The sequence below is a fragment of the Paroedura picta genome, chromosome 3 (assembly GCF_049243985.1).
Source record: "Paroedura picta isolate Pp20150507F chromosome 3, Ppicta_v3.0, whole genome shotgun sequence".
Lineage (NCBI taxonomy): Eukaryota > Metazoa > Chordata > Lepidosauria > Squamata > Gekkonidae > Paroedura > Paroedura picta.
The window spans coordinates 108,451,247-108,478,936 of NC_135371.1; the positions used below are offsets into that span (position 1 = coordinate 108,451,247).

The window sequence follows — 27,690 nt, forward strand, 5'->3', positions numbered from 1 at the left end:
CGTGGAGGGGGGGGGTAGAGGACATACATTTTACCTCCACAGAGGCGGGGGGGGGGGGGAGGAGGGGACACCGGCCGGACCCACCGCTTCACCCCTAAGGCCAGAGGAGAAGGTCAGTCTGCCAAGCTGTGTTTGGAGGCTCTCTCTTCCCTCCTTCTCCGACCACATCCCCAGAGGTCGGCGCGCGTCAGCCTGAACGGAGGGCCCTGGGCAACCTCCTGGAAGGAACCCCGGCCGCCCTCGCCTTCAGCCCCGCAGCGCGCCGCCAGTCTTTTTCGGCGCTCGGTGCGACCCAAACTTTCGCCCTACCTTCCCTTTGCCAAAGTTCCCCGAAGTTTGATGACGTCAGCCGGGCGGCCGCCAATGAGCGGCGAAGGTGTTATTTTGGGGAGGGGTGGGGGCGGCTCCGGCGCCCGCCTGCTTCGCCTTGGCCAGTCCATGGAGGGGCGGCCGGCGGCGAGCGCTCCTGGATCCTTTGCGGCGCCCGCGGCTTCGATCTGCGGCTCGGGGTGCTGCCGTGGCCGAGGGGCTATGCCGGCTGGCTGTGGAAGCGCCGGGGCGGGCGAGTGAGCGAGCGAGCGAGCGCCCGGGCGCCTCCTGCGCTCTACCTGGGCTGGGCAAAGCGGAGCCGCGCAGGGCAGGTCGGGGGCTCGGCAGAGGCGGCGGCCGGCCGCTGGGGCGAAGGAAGCCGCGCGAGGAAGCTCCGTCCGGGAAGCCGCGGGCGATGCCTCCGGCAGCATCGCGCTCCGCCCGGCTGTGCTGCTGAGAGCGCTCGGGGCCGCCGCCGCTGCAACTCGGAACAGTTCTTCCCCCCGCTGGCTGGCTGGCTGGCTGGCGTGCGTGTGGACGGGCGGACGAGAGGCGAGCATGCTGGCCGCCGGGAGGGCTCCGGGCTGGCGGCGCCTCTGCTGGCTCCTGGCGCTCGGGAGCGTTACGCTCGGGCTACCCGCCCGAGGATGCCCCAGCAAATGTACCTGCTCGGGGCCCAACGTGGATTGCCACGGACTGGGCTTCAAGACGGTGCCCCGAGGCATCCCCAGGAACGCCGAGCGACTGTAAGTACCCGCCGCGGGCGGGCGGCCGGGCGAAGGGGGAGAGGGCAGCGCCGGCCAGCGGGTCCCGCCAGGAGCAGAGACCCAGAGTCCGGGAAGGCGCTGGGGGGCTCCCTCCGAGGTCTCCCCGCTCACACACACCGCTGGCGGACTTAAGGGCAGTGGGAGCGGTAACAGGGGAGAGAGAGAGAGAGAGGGCGCGTGTTGAGAGCACTCCGTGTGAGCCGGACCAGTGGCACCGTGCGCGCTAGCCGAGCCATTGTGTGTACCGAGAAAGGGAAGGGAAAAGAAGGCAGCGAGTAAGAATCCCCCCGCCCCGGTCCCCGTCCCAGTGCAACAAATATGCTTGGCATTTTCGCTACAGACCTTCAGCAGACTCTGGCACTGTCTTTATCCTCGCTTGCCTCCTGGCAAGGCTCTGGCACATGGCTGCAAGCAAAGGATTCTGCACATTTTCAGGGTCTGGGGGGGGAGAGAGATGTGGACTGTAAGCATGTCAGATCCTCTCGTATTTGGGCAGTGGTCTGGCTAATCAGGGACGGTTTGGGCAAGTTCCGCTTCTGTGGTTGTTCTCCCTGTGAGTGCACAAGACAACCAGATCGAGATGTGTGACTGTGGTGGGGGACATGCCATGCAGCCCAAGTCAATTTTGGGGAGCATAGTAGGAGGTATGTAACTTGCTGGTAGACCAAAGATACCAAAGATTTCCCAAAAATTCTATTTGCCCCAAATGGGATCAGTTATCATTGAGTGAGCCAGTGAAACCAATTGCATTGCCACCTGCTTGGAGAAAAGGCCTAGCATTATGTACACACTTCTGCAAATGCATGAGAGTCTTGTGGCATCTTTAATACTAACAAATGTATTGTGGCATCACCTTGGGCGGATTAGTACCCGTTTCCTCAGTTGTGTGATCCTCAATTGACACATGGTTATACATGGGCATGTACTTGGGTTCAGAGTGGGGGAGGGGAAATGACCACAGTGGGTCATGAAATCCAAGGAGCAGCAGTGGGATTCTTCTAAACCAGTGGTTCTCAACCTGGGGGTTGGGACCACGTTGGGGGTTGAATGACCCTTTCACAGGGGTTGCGGCTGAGCGAGCAGCTTTGGGGGGGGCACCACCCACACAACAGCCTTGTGGGGTAGATCGAGATAGAGAATTCATCTGTCTGGAGCAGCGGAAAAGAGTGAGATCGGCACGGTGGGAAAAGAGGCAGAGCTGAACTGAGAAACCCAGGGAAAAAACAATTTTATACAATCATGAACAATGGATCTTCATGCCATTGGTCAGTTTCAGTTTAATTTCTGTGAAAGAACCCTTGCATAATTTTATAGTTGGGGGTCAACACAACATGAGGAACTGTATTAAAGGGTCACGGCATTAGGAAGGTTGAGAACCACCGTTCTAAACGGAAATCGGTTATCCAGGCTGGTCTATTATAACAAAGTTCACATCACAAGATCAATAAAATACTTGATTTAGTTGACTTACTTTTCAACATCCCTAATATTAAGACCACCTCTTGCTTGTCCACTGTGCTGCAGATATTGGTTGGACCTAAGTATTATTTTGTTGATAAAATTCTTGCAGGAACATTTGGTTGGGAGTCATCCGGGTACATAGGCTGAGGCTTGTGGTTTAAATTAACACAGTGGATTCAACCATCAGCGGCATGCGTTTTGAGTCATGCAACCCAAAACACACAGCATGGTCCATTACACTGCCAGAGATATGCAGAGCTGCACACTTGAGACCCTCCCCTCTCTTCCTGCAGTTTCACTGTTTGAAGCCAGCAATAACCAAAGTGAAGTGTAGATCAAGTGGGTTTTATTTACATGGCAGTGACTGAGATTTTAAAAGCTTAACCTTGATTTATAAATGTCATTTGCTGGGGAGGGGGGGGGAGAGAATTAGACTAGCAAATTTCACAAAGCTTCACTGCCCTCTTGTATTTGAGTTACTTTAATAATTGCCCTTCTGCTCTGGAAAGGGGGGGGAGTTGGAATTAGTGTGGTAGGTTTTCCCTCAAATGCAGAAGCTTTGGGGTACTGCATGTTAAGCTGAAAAGCCAAGAAGTACATTTTGTGGGCTTGAAATGCTATTGAAAATGTGGAATATTGTTACTCTGCATTGATCATACTCCGCTATGATCATAACAGCTTTCACATTGGGAAGCTTGAACCTGCATAGATCTGCACAGTTTAGAAAACAGACGAAAACCATTCCTCTTACAAACATTAACTCTTTTACATTCTGGCCTACATGAGTATTAGGGCTAGATGAAGACATGCCGGCCCTTTCCACATGGTTCCTCTGCCCCAGGTTTAATGCTGTTGTAATTTTTTTCTCCAATCTTTCTCAAACCTACTTTTGTTCTGAAGTTTTGGGAAAGATTTCAGCAAAGCCATGATCTGCTGTGTGGGTGGGAAAATTTGCTTCCTCACCCTGTTCCTGTGGTGGCCATTTTTTCTCCATGCCACCAAAGGCTTTTATTTAAAAAATTGGCAATAGAATATATTGTTGTAGTGCTATAATATAATTAAAATGTGCATTACAGGTGTTCTGCATTTCCAGCTTTTATTTTTTGAAGTAATCTCTAGCCTTTTATATTGTGGAGATATAAGGGGAAAGGCATGTATCTGCAACTGAAGGGGTATAAAACATTATGTCATAAAATACTCTATTTCCAATTTAAAAAACAAATTTGCAACAACAAAAAACAGCCCAGAGGAGAGGAGGGTGGCCACTGCAGGAGAACTGAGGTAGGGAAATCTGTCACATGGAAGCTGCACTGCTGCTGTGCTATATATTATGCTAGGCATGTGCATTTTGGACTGTTGTGCCCAAAAAGTACCCAAATCAGGCTTGATTTTGGCATGGATTTGCCAAAAATGGTCTGGGTCAGCCACTGCCATTGATCTATATGGCTGAATTGGGGCCATCTGGATTAGTCAGATTGGGATTGGGTGCAATTTGCTGCTTCGGAGGCAGCCGTTTTAAAGAGACAGAGAGCAGAGCACTTTCTCCTGACAATCATTGCAGTGCATTTCTGCAAAAGCATGATTGCAATGAGACCCTGCTTGCAGGCACAACAAAGCTTTATTTTTTTTGCATGGCATGGGGAAAGTAAAGGGGAGAGGAAGATGGCTCCATTGCTGCTGGCTCACTTGCCTGAGCTGCTCTGGTAGAGAGGAGATAATCCATGACTCCCGGAGCTTGCTCACTGCAGGTTCATAACTGGAGGAAACTTCAGTTCCTTTGGCTTGAGGGACTGTCCTCAAAGCTTTTTTGCCTTTTCTTTTTTCTCATTTTTTTAAACTCACTTTCCACCATTAAATCTCTCTCTGTGTGTGTGTGTGTGTGCTGTGTATGGTGTTGTGGTTCTTTTTCTGTTTTCTGTTTTCTGTATGGGTTTTGTTAAAAACCTTTTCTTTTGCCTTTTGGTTGGCCTGAGTTTGTGGATGACTTGCTGTATGTGGGGTTGGTGCTGTCATTGTGATGGTGGGGTGAGTTTTACTAAATCCCCTCCCCATCTCGACAGGATGTCTGGTGTTAATGGACTGTAATTTAATTCTTGGTGATCTCCAGGTCCCACCTGGAGGTTGGCACCACAGCATTGCAATGCTGGGTTGTGAAGCTATAGCTGCCTTGGCCATGCATCCCTTTTCTCCAGGGAAGTTGATGGGAACTGCTTTTTGTGAAGATGAGCTGTAATTCCTGTTGATCCCCATCATCTCTCGCTGGAGGTTGACTTCTGTGTTCACTAGAGCTGTGTTTGTGTGTGGTGTTGTGGTTAAAGGTGGTGGCTTGTGATCAGGAAAGCCAGGTTTCATTCCCCAGTGTTTGATATGTGGCCAGCTGGGTGACCTTGTCTAGCTCCTCTTAGAGCTGTTCTCACAGAGCAGTTCTATCAGAGCTCTCAGGCTGTCTGCATGGGGAGAGGAAGAGAAGGCAATTGCAAGCTGCTTTGAGACTCCTTTGGGCAGTGAAAAACAATGTATAAAAACAACCTCATCTTCCTCTTAACTGTTCCTTTTTTGTGGATGGAAGGGACAGCCTGTGATGATGGAAGCATGGACTTAGTGCTTAGGCCACCCAGAACACCTCCACTGGGACACTGACCCTTTCTGAGGCTTGCCTGGGGCGAATGGATTGTCTTTTTGCATGCCATATCATGATGGATTTGTTCTGCTGCTGCTGGGCTGGTCATGATGAGCAGTGTGCTTCTGTGCTGGTGTTGTGTGTGGTCACATGGATCGGCCTTGCTAAGGTGATTATTATGTCTGGTTTATTCTCTGTTGTTGTTCTGGAGATGTGATTTCAGTGAGTCTCCAGGTTTCACCTGAAGGCTGGCATCCCAGAGCCAGTTTGGTGTAGTAGGAGTGTGGACTTCTAATCTGGTGAGCCGGGTTTGAGTCTGCGCTTCCTCACATGCAGCCAGCTGGGTGACCCTGGGCTTGCCACAGTACTGATAAAACTGTTCTGACCGAGCAGTAATATCAGGGCTCTCTCATACTCACCTGCCTCACAGGGTGTCTGTTGTGGAGAGAGGGAAGGGAAGGTGAATGTAAACCGCTTTGAGACTCCTTCGGGTAGAGAAAAGTGGCATATAAGAACCAACTATTCTTCTTCGTTAGACTCATAGTGTGCTGCAGGATTTCTGCCCCCACCCCTGCCAGAAAACAGGCATCCCCTCCTCTCCAGGGAATTTCTGTCAGGTAAGCTTTACTGTAGTGTGATTTCAGTGGGTCTCCAGGTTTCACTGCTGGGGTGTAAATCCACAGCTCCCCCCGGCCGCTGTGACATGCGTCCTTTTTCCAGGGGAGGTAATGGGAGCTGTTCTGTGTGAAGATGAGCTATAATTCCTGTTTATTCCCAGAATCTCCTGCCTGGAGGGTGGCATCTGCATGCTAGACCTGAGAGATCCCCCCCTCCTCTCCCTGTTTTGTTATAGTTCCCACATGTCTGTCTTCTCTGTGGCCTTCGGGGGGGGGAGGTTTAGTGGCGTCAAACTTTCAGTTTTGCTCAAGGACCCTTTTCTCAAAAGACTCCCCAAGTTTCAAGAAGATTGGACCTGGGGGTGCAATCCTAGGGGCACCCAAGTAGGGTGCCCCTTCCCAGCCTCATTGTATCCTATGGGGAAATTCAGATTCTCTGTTCTACTGTCGCTCCTTTGAATACAATGAGGCTGGATGGGGGCTCCCATTTTTGATGCCCCTAGGATTGGACCCCCCGGTACAATCTTCTTAAAAATTGGGGGATCTTTAGAGAAGAGGGTCCTCAAGTTACACCAAAAGTTTGAGCCTCTAACTCAAACTCCCCCCCCCCCCCCCAAGGCTTTGGAGGAGATGGGAATGTGAAAAATTCCTTTGGCTTGAATGGTGCTGTTGACTTTTATGGCTGAATTACTTTGGAGCCATCCAAATCCATTCAAGGGGCCCTGGCTCTGAATCAGCTGATTTGGATGGCTCTAAATTGTTCTCAGTTGGGTCCTGCCAAACCCAAAACGTTCAGAATTTTTTTTTCTTTTTTTTGCTCATGCCTAATAAGGCCCTACACTGTCAGATTCAACAGATCCCATTGCACTACCCAAAATTGTGTGTTATTCTTTTGGTGATTAAAAAAATAATTTGAGGCAGTAATCTGTCACTGACTTCACTTGTGTTCTGCACCTGCTCAGCATCACAGGGACCATCTCTTGAAACCACTTATGAGAAGGGATAGCTCTCAGGACACCAGGAAGCTAACTTCCTCCAAGATCGCCACCCTCAAAGGACTGAAATCATGGCCAGGTTTCTTTATCTGTCCCTATTAACATCCCACGATAACTCTGTGTTTCAGAATTTGCTACCAGTTTTGGATTTTACATAGATTTGGACTGTTTTGAATTCCTGTTCAATCCAATGCATCACCTAATCAGTTTTCATTCAGCATTTAGAGGGCTAATGAAATCTGTCAAACAGCTACCAAAGGTACTTCCTTACTTCTCAGTAAACATGTTTAGGCATGGGCAGTCAATATCTGACATATCTACCAAACATCAACAACAAATGTAAGCTGACTCACCCTCTCCTCTGGGCCACTTGGTACCCCCACAGAAAGGATCATCAAGTTTGCTGGGGTGAGACATAAGAAGGGAGATCATGCCTTGTGCCAATGCATCATGTGCAGACTTCCACACAGGCCAAGAAAATAGAGTGCATTCACTTACAAATGAGAGTGACTTTTATTTCACAAACTTAATATGGCCGGCTTGTTACTGTTCCCTGTTCTGTTAATACGTATAAACTTGTGTTTCAACATCACATTTGAATCCCACAAGTATCATTATGAATGAATGCTATCCCTCACTAAAGCCGGCATTATAAATATATTTCAAATTTAGACTTTCCAGAATGTAACTGAGTGATACATATTATTACATCCAGATTCTTAAACCTACAATTTGGCTTGCTGCTTATCATTAAAGAAATTTGTTCTTGCTCAGAATTAAAGCTGGATTCGGATGCACTCCTGTTCATGGTTATTTGGAAGCAAGTTGCCTTGAATTCAGTGGGATTTAACTTCTGGGGAAACATCCCATAGGCTGTTTGCCTCTTTACTGTGAGAGCCAACTTGGTGTAGTGTTTAAAAGTGGTGGCCTCAAATCTGGGAAACTGGGTTTGATTCCCCACTACACGCAGCCAGCTGGGTAACCTTAAGTCAGTCACACTTCTCCCAGAGCTTTCTCAGCCCTACCTATCTCACAGAGTATCTGTTATGGGAAGAGGAAGGGAAGGTGATTACAAGCCATTTTGAGATGCTTTTGGGTAATAAAATGTGGGGTACAACCCCCTCCCAGTAGAAGAAGCTCTTCTTCTACATGACTCTGAGGTTGATGCACTTGGATTAGAGAATTTGGGTGGGCTCAGAATAAATCTTGATAGTTCCAAAACAAATTCCCAGATATTGCTTAGGAACAGGATAAAGTCAATAAGAAGAAGAGTTGGTTCTTATATGCGGCTTTTCTCTACCCAAAGGAGTCTCAAAGTGACTTATGTTCGCTTTACCTTTCCTCTCCCTGCCACAGACACCCTGTGAGGTGGGTGAGGCTGAGAGAGCCCTGATATCACTGCTCAATCAGAACAGCTTTATTGGTGCTGTGTTGAGCCCAAGATCACCCAGCTGACTGTGTATGGAGGAGCAGGGAATCAAATCCAGCTTGCCGTTTTAGAAATCCATGTTCCTAACCAAGCTGGCTTTTTAAGGGCCTTTATACTCATAGTCTGGCTATTTTTGGACATTGTACAAGATTCATGCAGTTTCATCAGCCTGTTGAAGACATATTTCATACTTTCAAAAAATTATGGAGAGTGTTTTGAAAGGAAAAAGAATGTTTTAAAAGAATCCTTGAATTCACATCCAAAAATTATTGCAGTGTAAACATTCTTCAGATTCAGCTTCTTATTTATATTTATTTATATTTATATACCGCTGCTCACAAATGTCTTGTGGCGGTATACAAGATTCACAACTACAATAAAATCCTGTAAAAACCCATCAAAACGTAATTAAAACACACTATCACGATGGTGGATAATAAATATATAACCCACTCCCTTCCCCTCATCCAGCAAAAGTCTGTTACTCTCTATCTGGGAGCGAGGGACTTCATTGGTTTCAGCTGGAGATCCACAGCTGACAATGCCAGGAACCACCCTGGCCTCAACCATATGCCTGGCGGAAGAGCTCCATCTTGCAGGCCTTACGGAAAGCTGACAAATCCTGCAGGGCCCATAGCTCTTCTGGGAGCTCGTTCCACCAGGTTGGGTCAAGGCCTGGCTGAGGCCAGGCATATATCCCGGGGGCCCTTGACCACCAGTAAATTCATACCCGCAGAGCGAAGAGCCCTGCGAGGGGCATATGCAGATAAGCGGTCCCGCAGATAAGCAGGACCCAGGCCGTGTATAGCCTTAAAGGTTAAAACCAAAACCTTAAACTTGATCCAGAAGCAGACTGGTAACCAGTGCAGATGGCATAGGACCGGCTGGATATTGGCCCTCCATGATGTTCCTGTGAGGACCCTTGCAGCCACGTTTTGTGCCAGCTGCAATTTCCAGGTCAGAGCCAAGGGTAGGCCTGCATAGAGCGAGTTACAGTAGTCTAGTCTGGAAGTGACCATTGCATGGATTACTGTTGCCAAGTGTTTAAAGGATAGATCGGTGATAAATAGGAGTAATTCTCACTGCACTCAGTGGAAAATACTCCTGTCTAAGCAAAGGTTTTGCTGAGATTGTTATTGACTGATAAACTGTGCTAATTTCCTTGTCCTGACTTTAAAAAATCAAGAATCACAATCTAAACTGCTTGCATTTCCATAGTAGCTGGAGCATTCCATTAAGAAACAACTTTTTCTAGTAGCAGTGAAAGGACTATTTCACTTACAAAGGTGAATAATCTTCTAATTAGGTAGAGCAGCATATATGGCTGTTTTTATGTTTTTTTAAATCAGATTTTTAATTCTATAAAAACATGGAGACTTGTCACCATCGACCTTCTAATCCCAGTATTCATGGAGTTAGTGTCATTAGCTAAGTTCCGTGGTGCAACATAGCTTAAATGGTTTGCCTTGGTCTAGTGTAGTTAGGAGCTATGATCTGGGAGATTTCTTGTTTAGATCTCAGTTGCATCACAAATGGCCTTAGGAGAGTGTCTCTTGGCTTCAGTTGCCAATCTCCAGCAGGGAATAATAATACTGGCTGATTTTGCAGGGCTCTTGTTAGGATGTGCAACTTTGAACACTGAAAGAAATGTAGAAATACTTGGTGCTACTCTTATAGCTCTGCTTAGCTACCATTGGGCCATCTTCTTTAAATGGCAAAAGGGAACAACAATAATGTGTGTTCCCAAGTTGATACAAAGTTAAACAAGCTTTATACTGTAAAGCAGCATTAAAAATGCTGGGTAAATGATCAGGCTAAAAAAAAGTGTTTTTTGAAAAAAATTTAGAAGCTAGGAGAAAGTATCTTTATTGGAATCTGGATACCAGATGCATTCCTTCAAAACACCCCATGTGGTGGGAGAAGAAGCTGCCATAACAGCTCTTATCTGTTCCCTCCTGATCTTTTAATTGCCCTTTATCTGCAGTGGAACACATTTGGAGTCCTGCTTTGCCACAGCACTTGTAGGCCTGAGACAGGCAACAGAACCATGGAGAGAACGGAGGGTAGAACTATACTGGCCTCATCTCCAGTTACACTTGGCTTTAATTGTATGCACCCACGAGGACCCAAGGTGGCAATTCATGTTGGGGTGGCATTATTACATAGTGGGTATGATGGCACACCCTACTTGTTCAGCATAGGTTCCCAGCTCCATTGAAAATGGTTCATTCCATTGCCATAGAACTAAAAACCAAACAAGCGCTCTACAAATCCAAAATGCAAAATGGACATTTATTTATAATATAAGCCATCTTGGTGTAGTGGTTTAGAGCTGTGGCCTCTAATGTGGAAAGATGGGTTTGATGCCCCACTCCTCCGCATGCAGGCAGCTGGGTTACCTTGGGCTTGTCACAGTCCTGTTAGAACTGTTCTCACAGAGCAGTTCCTGTCAGAACTCTCTCAGCCCCACTTAATCTCACAGGGTGTCTGCCGCAGGGAATGGAAGGGAATGGTGTTTGTAAGCCACTTTGAGGCTCCTTCGGGTAGTGAAAAGCATGTGCTTCTCTTTGTAAGAATGCTGCTGGTGATTATTATGAGTATTAGGAAACATAGTAATCGGCAATGAGTGAGGATGTCTGCATTTTACATTACACGGCCTACTTTCAGGCTTGCCTCTAAATGTCTGTTGTAATTCTTCCCAAGCAATGGTGATGTTAGCAATGTTGCACATAAGCCTAAACAAACAATGCAGAAATTCCTCAATGATACATCCTTCAAGCATTAGGACAGCTAAATGCATAGGACATAAATGGTGGTTAGAACAAAAATACTTATGATGATTCACATACTGAACACACAGAAGGCCTACCCTTTGCGTTACAAAACCCCAACAGAAAGTGTCGTCCACAGCTTCAAGACAGGAAAAAGTCTCTTGAAAAAGAATTTAGGTTTCAAGTCTCTATTTTTTTTTTATTATGATTCTTTCCCGGGATGTACTCAAATACCTTTCACATGACAGGCTCAGTAGTTGCATAGCTAGAGCATGTATGGTCTTCATTTTCTTAGCTGGATTAAGATGTACTACTCTTCATTAAATGCTTCCTGTTCCCAGAGTGTGGCAACTTTAAAAGTGTCCCTCGCAATGGAGAACAGCTTATTCTAACAGTCTATTAAAATAAGGTAAACAGGTAGTACTGCTAATGAATAATGAAAGGAGCTGTTAAGAGCTTCCAGAAGGGTAGCTACTCTTAGAGAGGCACTCATATTGTGGGTTGTGCGGACTGGCATATAAAGGCCTGCGTAAATTTAATGCCAATGCGATGCATCTGTCTTTGATTCTCTTTCTGCAATGCTGAAGGGTCACTCTGTATTCTGGCACAGTACGGGCATGCTACTTCTAGCCCAGCTGTGGGTTTCCGGGTAAAATTGAAACATGCCGCCTCTTTAAAATACTGTTTACTGACTTTCCTTTGTTGTTGAAAGCAGAATAGCTCTCTGCTGAACAATTCCCAGGGCATTTTTTGGCAAGTAACCCGCAAGAGAGTAATAACCCTAATGCTATGAAAGATCACCCAGCGGCCTACTCTGCTGGGCCACAAACAGACTTGGGCAGACCTATCCTGCTCCCTTGCTCTCTCCCCCTGCAGTTAAGTTAAAAGAGTACTTACCTGTCTGGACTCCAGTTGCTGCCACCACATGCAGTAAGCCTTGGCCTGCAAGGATTTATATGGCTGGGGGCCCTCCCCTTCCCACCCCCTCCAGGCCCATTATTGGCCATTTTGGGAGGGGTGGGTGGTAATATATCATAATTTTTAAAAAATTGAACAAATATAAACATTAATTAACTCTGACCCAATTGGCAAAACTGTTCTGGCGCCAAAACTCTTCCGTGGTCATTTGTAAAACCCTGGTTGAGAAAGCCTGGGCTATGCATACTAGTGGGAAACAGGACCATAAGAATGTGGTGGAGAAGAATATTGTCCCCCTTACATTCCCCTACTTTAAGTGTCTCCTGTCCTCTACTACTGAAATAACTGTAAAATTGCAAGCAAGATCCATGGTGACTGAATGGAATGGTGGAACAATTAATACATTTTTACTGTATTTTTAAAATGTTTTACCGAGCTATGGCTTTAAATGTTTGTTGTAAAATATCCTGAGCCCACTTAAAGGGAGGGTGGTCAAGAAATTGAATTATAAATAAGTTTGGGAGGGCCTTGAACTGTGCCATCTCTGCACACTGAAAGACAGCGTGGTGAAGTGGTTAAAGAGTGGTGGACTCTCATCTGGTGGTATGATTCCCCCCCCTCCTCTTCCACATGCAGCCATCTGGATGACTCTGTGCTAACCAGAGTTCTCTCAGCCCCACCTCCCTCACAAGTGGGGACAGGAAGGGAATGGTGTTTGAAAGCCTCTTGGGGACTCCTTTGGGTAATGAAAAGCAGTATATAAAAACCCAGCTCTTCTTATCAGCTCTGCATGTGCCAACCCTGAGCCCACAGGCAAAGAACATACAATGGATGTCTGCACTGCAGATCCCTTTCTTCAAAACTTTGGAAGGGTATCAAAACACTGGCTTCAAATGTTGCATGAGTAGCCTCATGTATCATCTCTCTCTCAACATTGTGATCTCTTCCAACTGTAGCCGCAGCTCCATTTGAGTTCAGCCATTAGACTGGGAACAAGAATACTGAGGCGCAGCAACCAGAGTATGACTCTATTGTTCCCTAGGCCAGGGAATACACAGGACTGTTGTGGCTGCTTTCAGCCTTTTCTCTCCTATGAGAAAGAAGATACATCAGTTGTGTACTGTTTTTTCCTAGATGTGGAACTACTGTCAGTCTGTACACATTAATGCTCCATCTGCATATTTCTTTCTTTCTGTTTTTGGCTCTGTTAACTTATTCCAATAATGGCATGGAAGCTGCATTTTGTCATATACTTCTGCAATTTATGTGTGAATTGTGACAACATGTGTACGGTCTAATTATGTAGGCCTTTCCAATTTGATTATTGCGTGAGAAAGGGGTTTCTGATTGATCCTACTGTGCAATCCTGTTATTTTCATATATACTGCTATGTAGGACCATATTATGGGCAAGCAGCTGTCATTGAGATACGTGTGTGTATGGGGGGAGTACAGTCACCAGGTCCCCCTGGTCACTGGCAGGGGATGGGGAGGTAGGGTCACCAAATCTCAGTTAGGAAACTCCTGGAGATCTAGGGATGGAGCCTGAGGAAGATAGGGACCTCAATGGGGTACAAGGCCAAAGCATCCAGTTTTCTTCAGGGACACTGATTTCTGTAGCCTGGAGATGAGATCCCCAGGTCGCACCTGAAGGCCGGCATCTCAAGGGAGGAGAGAGTTGATCCCATTTGTCTTCCTCCTGGTTCCAGTGCCACCATAAAAGGATGGCAGGACAGCTATCTAGGGGTCATTTTGTATTCATCACAGACAACCAGTTTGCTAAAACTGTTAATAGTGGCTTCAAAGGAATTGGACTTTTAGCTTGCCTGTATTGATACAATGAAAAAATATAATGCGATCTAAAGGCTAAGACTTCTAGTGATTTACAAGTGCAGTACATTATATGGTAAATTTTATTTTTTACACAGGAAGACCAGATGGCAATATGTCTGGTATTATTTCTGCGTTACTTTAACTGAAGTAAATCAGATACAAAGGGTTTTTCCCCAAAAAACTTCCTGTTGATTTCAAGTAAATGTCCTCATATCCCATTTGTAACATTTGCTTTCCAAGATCACTGGGTCCAATTATACGTAGACTTGCAGTACATTATATGGTCTTTTTTTTTTTTTTTTAAAGGAAAGCCAGAATTGTAAAACACTCTGGCAATATCTCTGTCTGGTATTATTTCTGCATTCCTTCAACTGAAGTAAATCAGATACAAAAGAGTTTTAAAAAAAACTTCCTGTTGATCTCAAATGAATGTCCTCATATCCCTTCTAGTCTGTGTTTGTAACACTTGCTTTTCAAGATCACTGGGCCCAAACAGACATTGGCAGAATTTGTGCGCGTTTTCTCTTCAGGTTGTATATTACAGCACAGTAGAAAGGATTTAACACCACTGAAAACAAGGATAAAATACAGGTTCTGAGCATGTAAGTGTTGAACAGTTGGGCTCAGTCATGCTGACCATGGAGTTTTTATGAGGTTTGAAGTTTTATGTTACATAAATGCTTAAATGCATTCTTGGATGGAGTGAGTGAAGTTCTCCCGGCTCCTTGGGAACATTTTGCGTTACAGCCTGCTTTGTTTCCTATTATTGCAGGGATCTGCTGATTAAGCTTCAGTGTCTCCAAACAAATCGCTGCACCAGATCTTGGTGGCTATTTACTTGTCCTTTGTTTTTTTTGGGATGGGTGGGTGGGGGTCGCTAACAAAACAATACTTACCATCAACATGTTTGAAATCAGAATTGTGTAAATGAAACCAAGATTGGGAAGGTGTATTGAAATGAGAAACCATTTGTTGGAATAAGTGAATCCAGTGTAATGAGCAAATGGCAAGGGAACAATTCTGCTTCCTTGGGGGTGAAAGGAGCCTGGGGCCTGCAGATGTAAGCCACTAACTTCCGTATCTAGTCTCCAAAAGTGCCACCTCTGAAGTGCATCTCCTCAGTCATGGTATAATCATGTCAAGCAGGGAACCAAAGAAGTAACATGAGGAAATGAAATGACCTCAGCAAGAAACTGTGCTGACTCATAAGAGCCATATATCCTGCTGCTTGAAACATGTGGAAGGGAGGAACAAGTCACCAACAAAGTGGGCTTGCAGGGAGAGATTTCAAGCCATGTTACATATTAAGGCCATTGTTGTTGCTGTTGTAGTTTGGGGACAAGAGGTATAGGAAGTAGGAGAAAAGGAAGTTATGAGGAGCCTGTTAGGCCAACAGTGCAGAAGTTTGTGCGTCCACAAACATGCAGTGGTTGCTGGTGTAGAGGTGAAGAAGTGGTCTCTTTCTGTTTCCTTCACAGCTACCAGGAGGGCCCTCAGTTGCTCATTTCTATCTCCTTGACCAGTCATTCTCAATCATATTTTGGCCATGGCCCTTTTAAGAGCACCTCTCTGGTTCCAGGGCCCCTTGCAGTAGGCTGGCTGCTTGCGCAATGAGCTAGGATAAGAAGGGCCTTGCTAAAACAACTAAGAAAGGCCATGTTGAAACAACTGCACTGGTTACCAGTTTGCTTCCAGATCAAGGTTTTGGTTTTGACCTTCAATGTTATAAGTGGATTGGGTCCTGCCAATCAGAGGGACCACTTATTTGCTTATACCCTCTGCAGGGCTCTTTGCTCTGCCGGTATGAATCTGCTGGTTGCCCCAAGACATTTGCTTGTCCTCAACCAGGGCCAGGGCCTTTTCAGCCCTGGCCCCAACCTAATAGAATGAGCTCCCATAAGAGCTGTCAAGGTTCCGCAGGGCCTGTAAGATGGACCTCACCAGGTGCTGGCCGGGGGAGTACCTGGGGTTATGAACTGGGGTCCCACCCAACTTTGAGCACTGTACATCTCGTACAGTAGATCTGAGCCTAACTAGTGTTTTTAGATCAGGTAAAGTTACTAGAAGTTTGTAACAGCTTACCGGAATAGAGGGTGACTGCAGTTTTTTACCGCCATCTGGGGATTTATATGACAATATTGTTGTATGTAATTGCAGTTTTTAATGTTTTATGATTTTATGGGGTATATATTGTTTTTATTGTTGTAAGCCACCTTGAGATGACATAGGAGAGGTAGGATATGAATTAAATTATAATAAATATAAATAAATATAAAGAGTGAGCTAAGTATACTCATCATACCTCAGTGTAGTGATTAAGAATGCGACTTTTAATCTGGAGAGCTGGGCTTTCTTCCTCACTCCACATGCAGCCAGCTGAGTGACCTAGGGTTAGTCACAGTTCTGTTAGAATTGTTCTCACAGAGCTGTTCTTTCAGTGCTCTGTGAGCCCTACCTACCTCATGGGGAGAGGAAGGCAAGACAACTGTATAAAGACCAACTCTTCTTCTTCTTGGCATATATATGCAAGACAGATTTAGAAAACATTTAACCAAGAGACGCATGTGTGTTCTTTTTTTTTCTTGAATGCATCAGTTCAAGCACACAAAGGAATGGATTACATTACTTCTTTTACTTTCCTTTGCTGGAGGCTGAGCTTTCTAGCAATTCATGACATAAAAGTTCAAAAAGAGTATATCAAGGCCCCCCATAAATCCTTTGGGCTCCCTTTCTCAAAGTTTTAGTCTGTGGCCCCCTTCAAATGTGCTAGGACCGCCCCAGAGGTCACATGCCCCTCATTGAGAATGGCTGTCCTAGGCTATTTTGCTATAGGTAAGGTAACCAGATTTTAACATTGGTAAAGTGGGACACCATTGACCGGGGGGATTCTTGATTTAAAAATTGGTCTATATGGAGCAACAAAAAGTTTCATAGAATGCATAGAATGCAAAAAAAGTATTGTAATATATATATTTTTAATTTCAACATAAGTACAATTTGCCAGGTACCTCCCAGATGTCCCTCCAAAAGTGGGATAATCTGGTCACTGTAACATAGTGGGTCATGAACTTTCTGGTGGGCTATGAAAAAGGGCTAGAGTGAGTCTAAGCCCGTTTTCTTGAGTATACACATTGCTTGCACAGGATGGAAAGAAGTGTTATGATTTGTGATGATATAGTCGGTTCCCTTGTTTATTCTGAGCACGTTCACCATGCTGCAAGAAAAACTGAAAATGCCAAAATCTGAACCAGGATCATAAAGGAAATGCTACTTGTATTCTTCCTTAGCTTTAATCTGTTTGCCTAATTATTGTACTGTTGTCAGAACATTCTCAAACTGAGAAGCCAGCTAGTAAGCCAAGAGGTAAACAGACTATCTTGGCAAGTGTCATTGTGAAAGGGGAGGCATATCCACAAAGGAAGAGGCAATGGCATGCATTAGTACCAGCAAGATTAAAAATTAATTGCCACCATAGACTGAGGCACATGGAAGGCTCTTGCTGGTCTGGTTAAACTGCTGATGGCAGCTTCTGATCTCCTAACAGCTTCTCAATTGAACCTTGGTAAAACACTTGAATTTGTCATAACTGGTATCGTTCTGAAAAAATCCCTAGGTCATAAAAAAGTAAGGGGACTCCTGGTTTGCATTTCAACAGGATAAGCATGAATCCAGTCATTTGGTGACCTGGTAACAATTCTAAAGCATGGCAAATACATTACCTAATCATATGGATGTAATCAACTCAATAGATATTACATCCTAATGTAGGTATAACACTCTCGTCTCGGCCATAGTGTTTCAGATGTGTAAGATCTTATGGGGGCATTCTCTCCCCCACTCCCTTAGCAACTTCAACATCTTTTTCATGGTACATCATTCTAGTAGCTCAGGAATCTGGCTCGCAGTCAAGAGCTAACTTTAATATAGGCCAAGTGCTAGTTTCCAGAACTGGGATTCATCTGCTATTGGTTTCCAGAATATAGTAATTGGTATGGGCTAACAGCTGTAAAGGGGTGATAATACTGAGGGGGTGCAGCAGCCCACACGAGGCAAAGAACGGGAACCACAGGCAAGCAAATTGGGGTCAAGCAGGTGCTGGTTGACTGAAGGAAACCTGCCCAAGAATAAGTTTCCCTAGAGAAAACAGCAACTTTGGAGAACAGATTCTGTATTAGATTTTAGATTCTAGGTGAAACTCCTCGAAGTTTGGGAGTGAAGGTTGGGGATGATGGGGTTTAAGGAGGGGAGGGATCTCAGCTGAGTATAATCAGGAGTGGTTTAAGGATTCACAGAGCCCATAACACCAGAGCCCGTTTAAGGATTTGCAGGGGCCTCGTGAAGTGCAATTGCATCAGGAGTAGCCAGACTGGGGGCAGAGGGGCTCTCCGCAGTGGAAATGGGTGTCACTCCAGGGGTCCTTAAAGAGGGAAGGGGGGGGGGAAGAGAGGCTACAGCCCTGCTCCTTGGGGGGGAAGGCACTGGGTAAGGCCCCCTGGAAGTGTGGGGCCTGAAGCGCATGCTACATGGACCAACTGGCCCTGGGTTTAATGCTGCAGACCACACACTCCAGAGGAGCCATATTGAGGGCGTCTGATTTCTGTGGACAGAAGTCTGCCAACCTTAAATACCAGCCTCCAATCACCAGGAATTTCCAGAATTGATGTCTAGTTTGTTGGTAATGGGTGCGGATTCCCCGCTCTTCCTGTTATCTTGTTAGACATGAGATGTTGCAGGAGGTGAGGCTGAAGAGATACATGATACTTTCACTGTGTACTGAGTTGGGAGGAAGATGGAAACCTGTTCCCTTATTATTGAGACTGATAACTGCCAGAGGCTTGATTGCACATCTCATGCATTAAAAATATACCTTTTCAATCTGCCCTAAGTCTTCAGTACATGCTATTTCTATGTTATTTTTTCACTGCATACTAGAAAGATGAAAAATAATCAAGTCAGGATGTTTCCCATATCCTGGCTCATGAAGAACATAGATGAATGATTGGGGGGGGGGATAGAAACCTGATGGGAAAAAGTGACTTCCATTATATAACAGGACTAGTAACACTGGACCGATACATATTACAAGCAATTAAGTTTCAAACAGAATTAGATCCACTGTCTGGTTGTTGGCTAGTTCAGAGGGAAAAGAATTGAATTAGAGAAAAATCTAGTCAGGGCTATAAACTGAAGCATTTGTTGACACAATTAATGCCAAGGGTGACTTCCTCTGTGGCTGTCTGTGCCTACCAAGTGGGAAAAAGAACTTAGAAAGGGCAGATAATTGTGGGTTTTCTTTTTCATTTTAGCAACTAAAACCCCTGAAATCTTTCCTCCACGTATGACAATCCACCACAGTTTTCTACTACATCATCAAAGTGGTTGTAACTTCCTGATCTTTAGTAACATAAATAGCCAAGTTGGCAGATGGGCCCCAGATCTTGTTACTTTATTCTCTCTTCTTGCCATGGAAAGATTATATAATTCCTTTTCATAATCATTTTTATCATTCGTCTAGCTGCCTCTGTTGGCAATCTAATGCTTCATCTTGACAGTACAAATTTGCATTTTGGTATTCAAGAACTGGGACTGATGATTTTGTCTTTACTGAAATGGGACAGTCATTTAGAGCAGACTTTCTCAACTGTCTTACCAGTGAGAACCCCCTGAAACATTCTTCAAGCTACAAGAAACTACAGAAGTGGCTCAATCATGCAGAATATAGCTGGGAAGCATAGGAGGGTACATACCCACCCAGGGCCCCTCCCCTTCCCATCCCCTCCAGGTCATAATTGGCCATTTTGGGAGGACAGGGTGGCTTAACATGACCATATATGGTCATATCACCCAATAAAGAAATTAAAAAAATATCTCCCACCCATCTGAGAAACCCTTTCACTGCTTTCAAGAAACCCCAGGGTTTCATGAAACCCTGGTTGAGAAAGCCTGATTTAAAGTGTTGGAAGTTTAATGTCATGCCACAGGATATTTTAGACTGTCATTGATATAGAAAGTAGATAACATTTAATTACATGTGTTCTAATCTATATACTAAACACAAAGTTGGTCAAATCTTAGGACACTTAAATCCAGTAACTCGAGTTGTAAATGAGCAGGAACTTTCTATAATCCCCCAAAAAGGCCACAGCTTTGCAGAAAAAAAATATGAACTCGTAAAAAAAAAAACATTGTGGGATTTTAAAGAACCTGAAAATGATAAAATGAGTGCCTATAGCTTTAAGTGACTGATTCCCTCAGTGGCTATTGCTAAGTAATTGTAGTATTTCAGGCTGGGACTCCTGAGTAAAACAAAAATCGTTGTGGGTGGGTTTGTGGGGCTCTTTCCAGGTCCATGTATTGCCCTTGTGGAAGGACTCATTGGTGCCAGGCTTAAGTCCTAGAATTGCCAGCTCCAGGTCGGAAAATTCCTGGAGATTTTGTGGGCAGAGTTTGGGGAGAAGAGTGGCCTTGGTGAATATAATGCCATACAGCCCACTTCCAAAGCAGTCGTTTTCTCAGGGGAACAGATCTGTCATCTGGAGTTGTAATTAAAAAAATAATAATTGAATGTAAACTGCTACAAGCTAGTAGATCCGGGAGCTGTGGTTAATAAAAACTAATATGAATGAATGAATTCTGGTAGATCTCCAAGTCCACCAGGAGGCTGGCAACCCTATGCCTGGAAGCAACTTCTGAGTGACTTGATACTACCCAAGTTGCATGACTCAGTTAGGCCTGGCTGCTTGCTACTGTTCAACAGCAGACAGTGTGGTGTAGTGATTAGAGCTTCAGAACAGGAAACGTAGGTTAGACTCTCCATCTTGCTGTGGAAAGCTTGCTGGATAATTTTGGATCAGCTACATACTTTCAGTTCAACCTATCTCACAGGGTTGTTGTGCAGATAAAAAAGGTGAGCAGAATAATGTAAGCGGCTTTGGTCTCCACTGCAGAGAAAGGAGGGGTATGAATTAAGTATATAAATAGTAAATACAGCTAAAGATGGGAGGCAGATAAAAGGTAGGTTGGTGAATGGCTGAGAACGAGACACTGAAGCAGGGAAAAGATTATTTGGGCTTGCCAGGAGGAGGGAAAGAAGAAATAGCGTTGGGAGGGGGTTATATAGAAAAGTGAATTGCCAACACACAAGGCCTTGAGGGTTCCCTACGATGCAAGTGGGCCTGGCCCAGTGGCCAGTACCACACAACTGGGCCACAGTTATGCTAGGTTAGAGGCTACTAGGGGAGAGAGGGGAAGCTAAAGTCAGACTGTTTCCACACCAGAAGCTTTGAGCTGAGCTGTAGGCTAGAGTTTGAGCTGGGGCAGGTTGCCCCATCTCTTCTGCACGGGGAAGCATTTTGCCTGGTGTATCTTTTCCACCATGGATTTGTGCTCCCACACCATAATTGGGGCAGTGAAGTTCCCAGTGTGGAAACGGTCACAGACAGGCAGGCAGATAAAGGCAGGTTGGCTCCTGGGTGGGAAGGAGTTAGGGTTGCCAACTGCAGATTGGGAAATTCCTAGAGATTGGGGGTGGTGGAGCTTGGGGAGGGTGGAGTTTGAACATGGGGGAGACCTCAAAAAGGTATTGTAATAACTGGCCAGGTGCTGGTTTCGGATTGCAGCATCCTTCACCATCCTTCCTCATTCTTCTGTGTAAACAAAAGCCAAGGGCCATTGCAAGATGCAAAGTTGTTCCAACCCAAGGTTCAGGGTTTTCAGAGGCCAGACAAACAGAATAGTCCAATCCAGGAAGTCAAGGTTTTCAGTCAGGGAGGTGTTAATGCTTTAGCCTATAGTTTACATTGTGTTCGCATCCCCACAACATCTCTTGAGAGGTTTTAAAGTTAAATGCCAGCTGCTGAGACTCAATCCTGCAATAATTTATCATCACTCTCAACTGGTAGATGATGTCTAGCCTTAAAGCCAGTGCTTCTGCTTTTAACCTGCTTCTCTAATAGTGCAGGTGGTCCTGGAGGTCTGGAGAAAGGCAGCTAACTTTCATCTGCTGGATCAGAGCTGGGGGGGGGCGTGCGTGGAAATTACTCTGTAAGCTTTTGGCATGCTTGTACCTCCCCCTCTTGTTGGTTTGTTTCTGCTGACTCTGGGCTGGCTATGCTGGTCCCTTCCTCCTCTGAGGAGTTCTCAACCTCACTGAATCATGGTTGGTCAATGACAGGTGCTCAAATTCAAATTTACTTGCTCAAACAATGACAGGTGTAATGCCATACACTCCATCCTACAAAGCAGCACTTTCCTCTAGAGGAAATATGGTTGCCCCTTCTAGGTGAGGGCTGGAGATCACATGGATTTACATTGGCTCTCTATATTAGCTTCCCTGGAGAATATGGCTGCTTTGGAGGGTGATCTGTATGGCATTGTATCTTGCTGAGGTCACTGCTCCCCAAGCCTCACCCCAAATCTATAGCAATGTCCCCACCTGGAGCCGGCAACCCTAAGGGGGAACTGAGCTCTGTAGTTGAGAGATCTGTTGTGATTCCAGGAGATCTCTTGGCTCCATCTTTAGGCTGGCAAGCCTGGAAGGAAAGGACTCTGTAAATTGAAAGAAGTTCTGGAAAGCAAAAGAGGAAATAGTGGAGGAGGTGAAAGCGAGAAGCTTCCTGCAAATCCTTGTGGGTTAACGCTTGTATTAGACAAAGGTTTTTAGTGAGATAATTAATTTGGTACTTTTTGAAAATCATTGTTAGATGCCATAGATGTCCAAAGGCATTCCTAGAGAGTGCTGGGTATTCATTTGCTGTATATGCCATATAGTCGAGTGTTCACTACTTGTTAAAGTGATCACTTAATAAAGAGTTCTGGAATGTTTGTAATGACTATTAGAATTCCAAATTTAGGGCTGTCAGTTTTGGATTGGGAGACTTTGGAGGTGGAGCTGGGAATGGGTGGGATTTGGGGTAGGAGGGACCTCAGTAGAGTATTATGCTCTGGAGCCCACCCTCCAAAGCAGCCATTTTCTCCAGGGGAGCAGATCTCTATAATTCCAGGGGATCCCCAGGCCCCCCCCTGGGGACAGCCATCCGTATCCAGATTGCAGCCTGGAGATTCCCCCTTTGGCTTTAATTGTTCTGCAGAATTAGACATATGAGCAAGGCATAGCTTTTTCCACCTATTTTTCTCTAATCTGCTGTATCCTCACCAGCTGAGCAGCCTATGTGAAACCCTGTTTATGACAGCAGGCAGGCAAAGGGGAAATTACTGCCTTGTATCCTCATTCGGCTATGGCTAGCCCAGTCCAGCCAAATCTTGTTGGATCTCAGAAATGAAGCAGGATTGGTCCTGGGAGACTGCCATAGAAGTCCAGGGTCACTACACAGAGGCAGGCAATGACACACTGTCTCTGAGTGTCTTTTGCTTTGAAAATCTCATGAGGCGATCATAAACTGGCGGTGCCTAGATGGCACTTTCCACCATCGCCATCTTGACTCTGCAGAAAATGTAAAGGTATAGAATGAATCTCTCTTGGCTGTCTTAGCTGACTGAACCTTCAATATGCTTGTTGATATGCTGGCCAGCAGTGTCAAAAATAATACTGCTTTTGGATTCACAAACTTGCTTTGTTTGATTGAAAACGACAGTACCCAGATGGGCGGGTGGTGTAGATGCTGCTAGTTCTACCGCATGCATCTTATGTAAACATCCTTTAAGAAACTAGGCATTTTGCCCTCCCTAAAGAGGTCTTTGAAATAGACTGGTATCCACCGCCCATGTTCTGCCTGCCTGAAACTATCAGCTTTCTAAAAACTTTGAGTTTAAAAGCTTGAGGCACCATCCCAGGGCAGCCCATGAAATGTTGCTGTTGTTGGTAGTGCTGTGTTGGTGTATGTTGAGATTTTGTATCCCAAACCATTGACTCACCCCGGAATAAAATGTAACACACTTGAAAAAAAACACAACAACAATTTTCAGTCTTGAATGACAGGAGATAGGCCCACCATGGAAGTTTCAGGAAATAGCTATCAAGTGATTGAAAAGGTTGGAACAAAAGAGATGCTGTTACCCATTGCCAAGTCCTCAAAAATAACAGTTGAAAGCAGAACTCTTAATATGGCTTAATGGCACAAATATGTTGAAACACCAACATAATGCAATGAGTACAAGTGGGATTTGAAAAACAAATGGGAAAATATTAACACGAGAATGCATCTGGATGGATGGGTGGGAGTTGAAAAGTGTCTTCATGTTCTGTTGGCAAATGCAATGACCATTCTGGTTCTTATTAGGACAATTTAGAAGTCAACAAACTCCTGACCTTAATTAAGAAACTTTTCCTAATCTGCAATCCTCTTCATACAGCAGTCCCTTGCTAACTCTTTTTAGGAGATTGGAAAATCTGTGTATTGAATGCTCAGACTGTCTGGAAGAGAGTTGGTTTTTTCACTTTCACCTTAGTAATAACAGTGAAGTTGCTTAACTAAGACTGATTTTTTAAAAAAAGGAACCTACAATATTCTGCAAAATACCCGAAGGAGTCTCAAAGTGGCTTACAGTTGCCTACCCTCCCTGTCCCCCCAACAGACACTCTGTGAGGTAGGTGGAGCTGAGAGAGCTCTGACAGAATCCTCTGTGAGAACAGCTCTGACAGGACTGTGACTAGTCCAAGGTCACCCAGTTGGCTGCATGTTAAGGAGTAGGAAATCAGATCCAGTTCTCCAGATTAGAGGCTGCCACTCTTAACCCATTACACAAAAAGTTTAAAGTATCTCTCTGGAGTAGACTTTCCCAGTCAAAACATGTTCAATAGCTGCACTTCATCTTATCAAATTCCCATATGAAGTGGAAGAGGTGGGAGTTTGGTCTCAAAAGGCAGAGGTCTTGAAATTCTGCCTGAAAGGGAAGGTTTACAGTGGTGCAAAATCCTCCTTCTATCATGAATTGGGTAATGATTCAGCCAAGGACAAGATGCAGGATTTCTTCCTCAACAGAAATCTTGTTAACACAGAAAAATTCATCATCAGACATGGGGTATTGCAGGATGCTGGCTGACATGCCAAGGATTAAAATTATAAGATTTCTAAGGATAGGCCCATCGTTTGATATTATAGTTCCACAAACACAACTCTAGCTCATGGTACAGAGCAGCAGTAATATGTAACTCACTTCAGTGCAGCTTTTTGCTGCCCATCAGATAAACTCAATTTTATTTTGTTTAGTAAATATCTTCAGGCTGATACTTTTGATAATTTTTTTTGTGATGCTCTCTTTGTAAGAAAAATATTGCAGACTTTCTCAAATGGTAGCTGAGAAAATAAATGATTAAACAAGTTGGGCAGAAGGCTACAGAGCAAGCTTGTGGCCTGCTTTCTACTAAAAATAATTGGATGGGGTTCAGTGTCATAAAAAGCAGTTTATGGTAGGGTTGTATAGCTGAGAACCTAAGCTATTATGAAAGGAGAATACAAAGGCCACTGAAATGTAATTGTAGATAGAATTTTGGACCTGGGCACAGATGTGAATTTTCTGGAAACTTTGATGGTGGGGGCATTCTTCACTTTTTTCTTCAGGGGAAAAATATTTTAGGGGAAAAAATGGAATAAACGTATTCTGAAAGTATAAGAACATAAGATATAAATACATAACTTTCTCAACATCTAAAATTGCATTATTTTGGCACATTCATGCAACTTAACAGTATACACGTCTTAGTTTTGTTCAAACAAAATTGCAAACAGAGAAAGATATAGAACATTGCAAACTATTGTTCCCTAAGCACATATATCTTTGTTTTTGCCATCTTTGAAAGGGTAGAAATAAAAGCTGAAAATAGAAACTATAATTTTTTTAGTGAACTAAGAATGAATATTACTTGGACTTAGAAACATTCTTTGTTCTGTCAAATTATTAAGGTCTATATCTGCAGATCTGGATACTGAATTAAAACTGAAAATTTAATCTCTTTACAAGCACATTGATTATCATGCACATACATTCTTGAAACTATGATGATAAAATTCAACACGCAGGAATTATTGTGACACACAAAAGAATTATTGTGACAAAGCTATAGATTTATTTATTTATTTATTTTATTTTATTTATTTAGATTTCTATACCACCCATTTCTTTGCAGCTCTTCATGTTACACCAAAAGCATTTAAACCAAAGTCTTGTTTTACGTGTTTTTAACTCATTACAAATGAGAAAATATTTCATTCTTTCCAGTACCAAAGTTTTCATCACCCAAACAAACAATAACATTTTTTCCTTTGTTTTTTGGAGTTGGTAGGATGTCAGACCTTTAGACCTAAGTGTGAATCCCAGCTGAGTCATGAAATTTACCACATCCCCATCTTTCAAACTTACCTCACAGGTAATTGAGAGAAAACTGGGATGGGGGAGAAATTTATGTAAACCATACCACATTCTTTAAGTAATAGGAGATTATATCACAACTAGCTTCAAAGCCCGTTCCTAAGAATGGCCTTGAAAGGGCCCCTTCCCTTGGCCCCTGGCCAGGCAGCTTAAGGTGGCCTTGGGCGGCAGCTCGCAGCCAAATCAAGTGGGGCGGGTGGGGGCTGGGCAGCTTGTTAGCAGGGCCGACAGAGCTCCTTAGCAGTCAGCTAGTCAGCTCCTTAGCAGTCCTTATCGGGCAATGAGCAGGCCGGGAGGCCCTCGTCAGCAGGCCCAGCCTAGCAGGCCAAGAGGCCCTCATTAAGAGGCCCCCTACCACGATCCTTTGCCTAGGGCCTCTCCCCTTACCTGCTGCTGGCTCCAGGCACTGAGGCGTCTGAGAGCAAAGAGGCTAGATTCGTGGGCCGGAGGGCAGGAGCTGCAGGGGCAGGGCCAATCAGGGCAAAACTGGCCTGCACCCTGGTTGGCCCTATTCCAACTTGGACAGCTGGACATGTCCCACCTCCTAGGCTGTTTCATAAATATATAGAGGAACAACAATGGATAAGGATGACTGTAGAGGAGGATAGTGGCTGGCTATAGATTTGAATGAGCTTCTAAACCTGTCATGAATGTCAGTATCCATTATCTCAGTTGCTGAAAACCAATAAAGAAAGGCACAGTACAATTTAATGGATTCTGTATTTGCTATTTTTTGTTTGTTTGTTTGTTTAACTACCAGAGAGACAAGGAATGAAACTTAAATGTTTTCTTTTTTGTATCTTAGTTTGACCTAGGGAGCCAAATAGGCATTGGGATTGAAGCCTTAGAGCAGATTGACAGGTGCTAAAGGGGGATGATATGAGCCTCTTGTGGCGCAGAATGGTAAAGCAGCAGACATGCAGTCTGAAAGCTCTGCCCATGAGTCTGGGAGTTTGATCCCAGCAGTCAGCTCAAGGTTGACTCAGCCTTCCATCCTTCCGAGGTCGGTAAAATGAGTGCCCAACTTGCTGGGGGGTAAACGGTAATGTCTGGGGAAGGTACTGGGAAACCACTCCATATTGAGTCTGCCATGAAAACGCTAGAAGGTGTCACCCCAAGGGTCAGACATGACCCAGTGCTTGCACAGGGGATACAAAAAAAAAGGGGGGGATGATGGTGCTTAGTAAAATTAACTGCTTTTTTGGCCTGCGCCTCATACTCAAAGGTAGCCTCAAAAAAGGCTACAAAAGAGTTTCAGAATTTTAAAAATGCACATCATGCCTCACATTTTTATCTCGGGGGGGGGGCTTATCTTAAATTTGTGACTTTTCATTGTTAATTTTTATGATGGCTAGTGCTCCCCCCAAAAAAAAATAGGCAAGTGGAATTATCCATTCTGAATTTTTGAGGGGGCCTGAGCACACAAATAATTTGGAAGTGAAGCCTTTTCTGGTATGGAAATGAAGTAATGGAACAAACGTCACGTAGTAAATGTGCTTGGCAGGACCAAGGCAAGAGGTGATTTGCTTGGGTGATCTATTGGGCTGTCTTCTGTTATTCAAGGACTAGTTTCAAAGCCCATTTATAAAAATGGGCTTTGAAAGGGAAGAAGGGTGAAGCGGAAGGGACAGAGGAGGCCCCCCC

General features: G+C 44.7%; 1 protein-coding gene across 3 annotated transcripts in view; it reads left to right on the top strand.

The window, feature by feature from the left end:
- The first annotated feature begins 413 nt into the window (after window positions 1-413).
- Window positions 414-27,690, top strand: part of SLIT3 (slit guidance ligand 3) — a 713,209-nt gene continuing 685,932 nt past the window's right edge. For 2 of the 3 annotated variants that reach the window (XM_077327142.1, XM_077327144.1), the window contains exon 1: window positions 414-1,055. In XM_077327142.1, the coding sequence (XP_077183257.1) occupies window positions 868-1,055 (188 nt within the window). In that variant the 5' untranslated portion in view covers window positions 414-867. The remainder of the gene's footprint in view (window positions 1,056-27,690) is intronic. The other variant, XM_077327141.1, reaches the window with a different exon arrangement.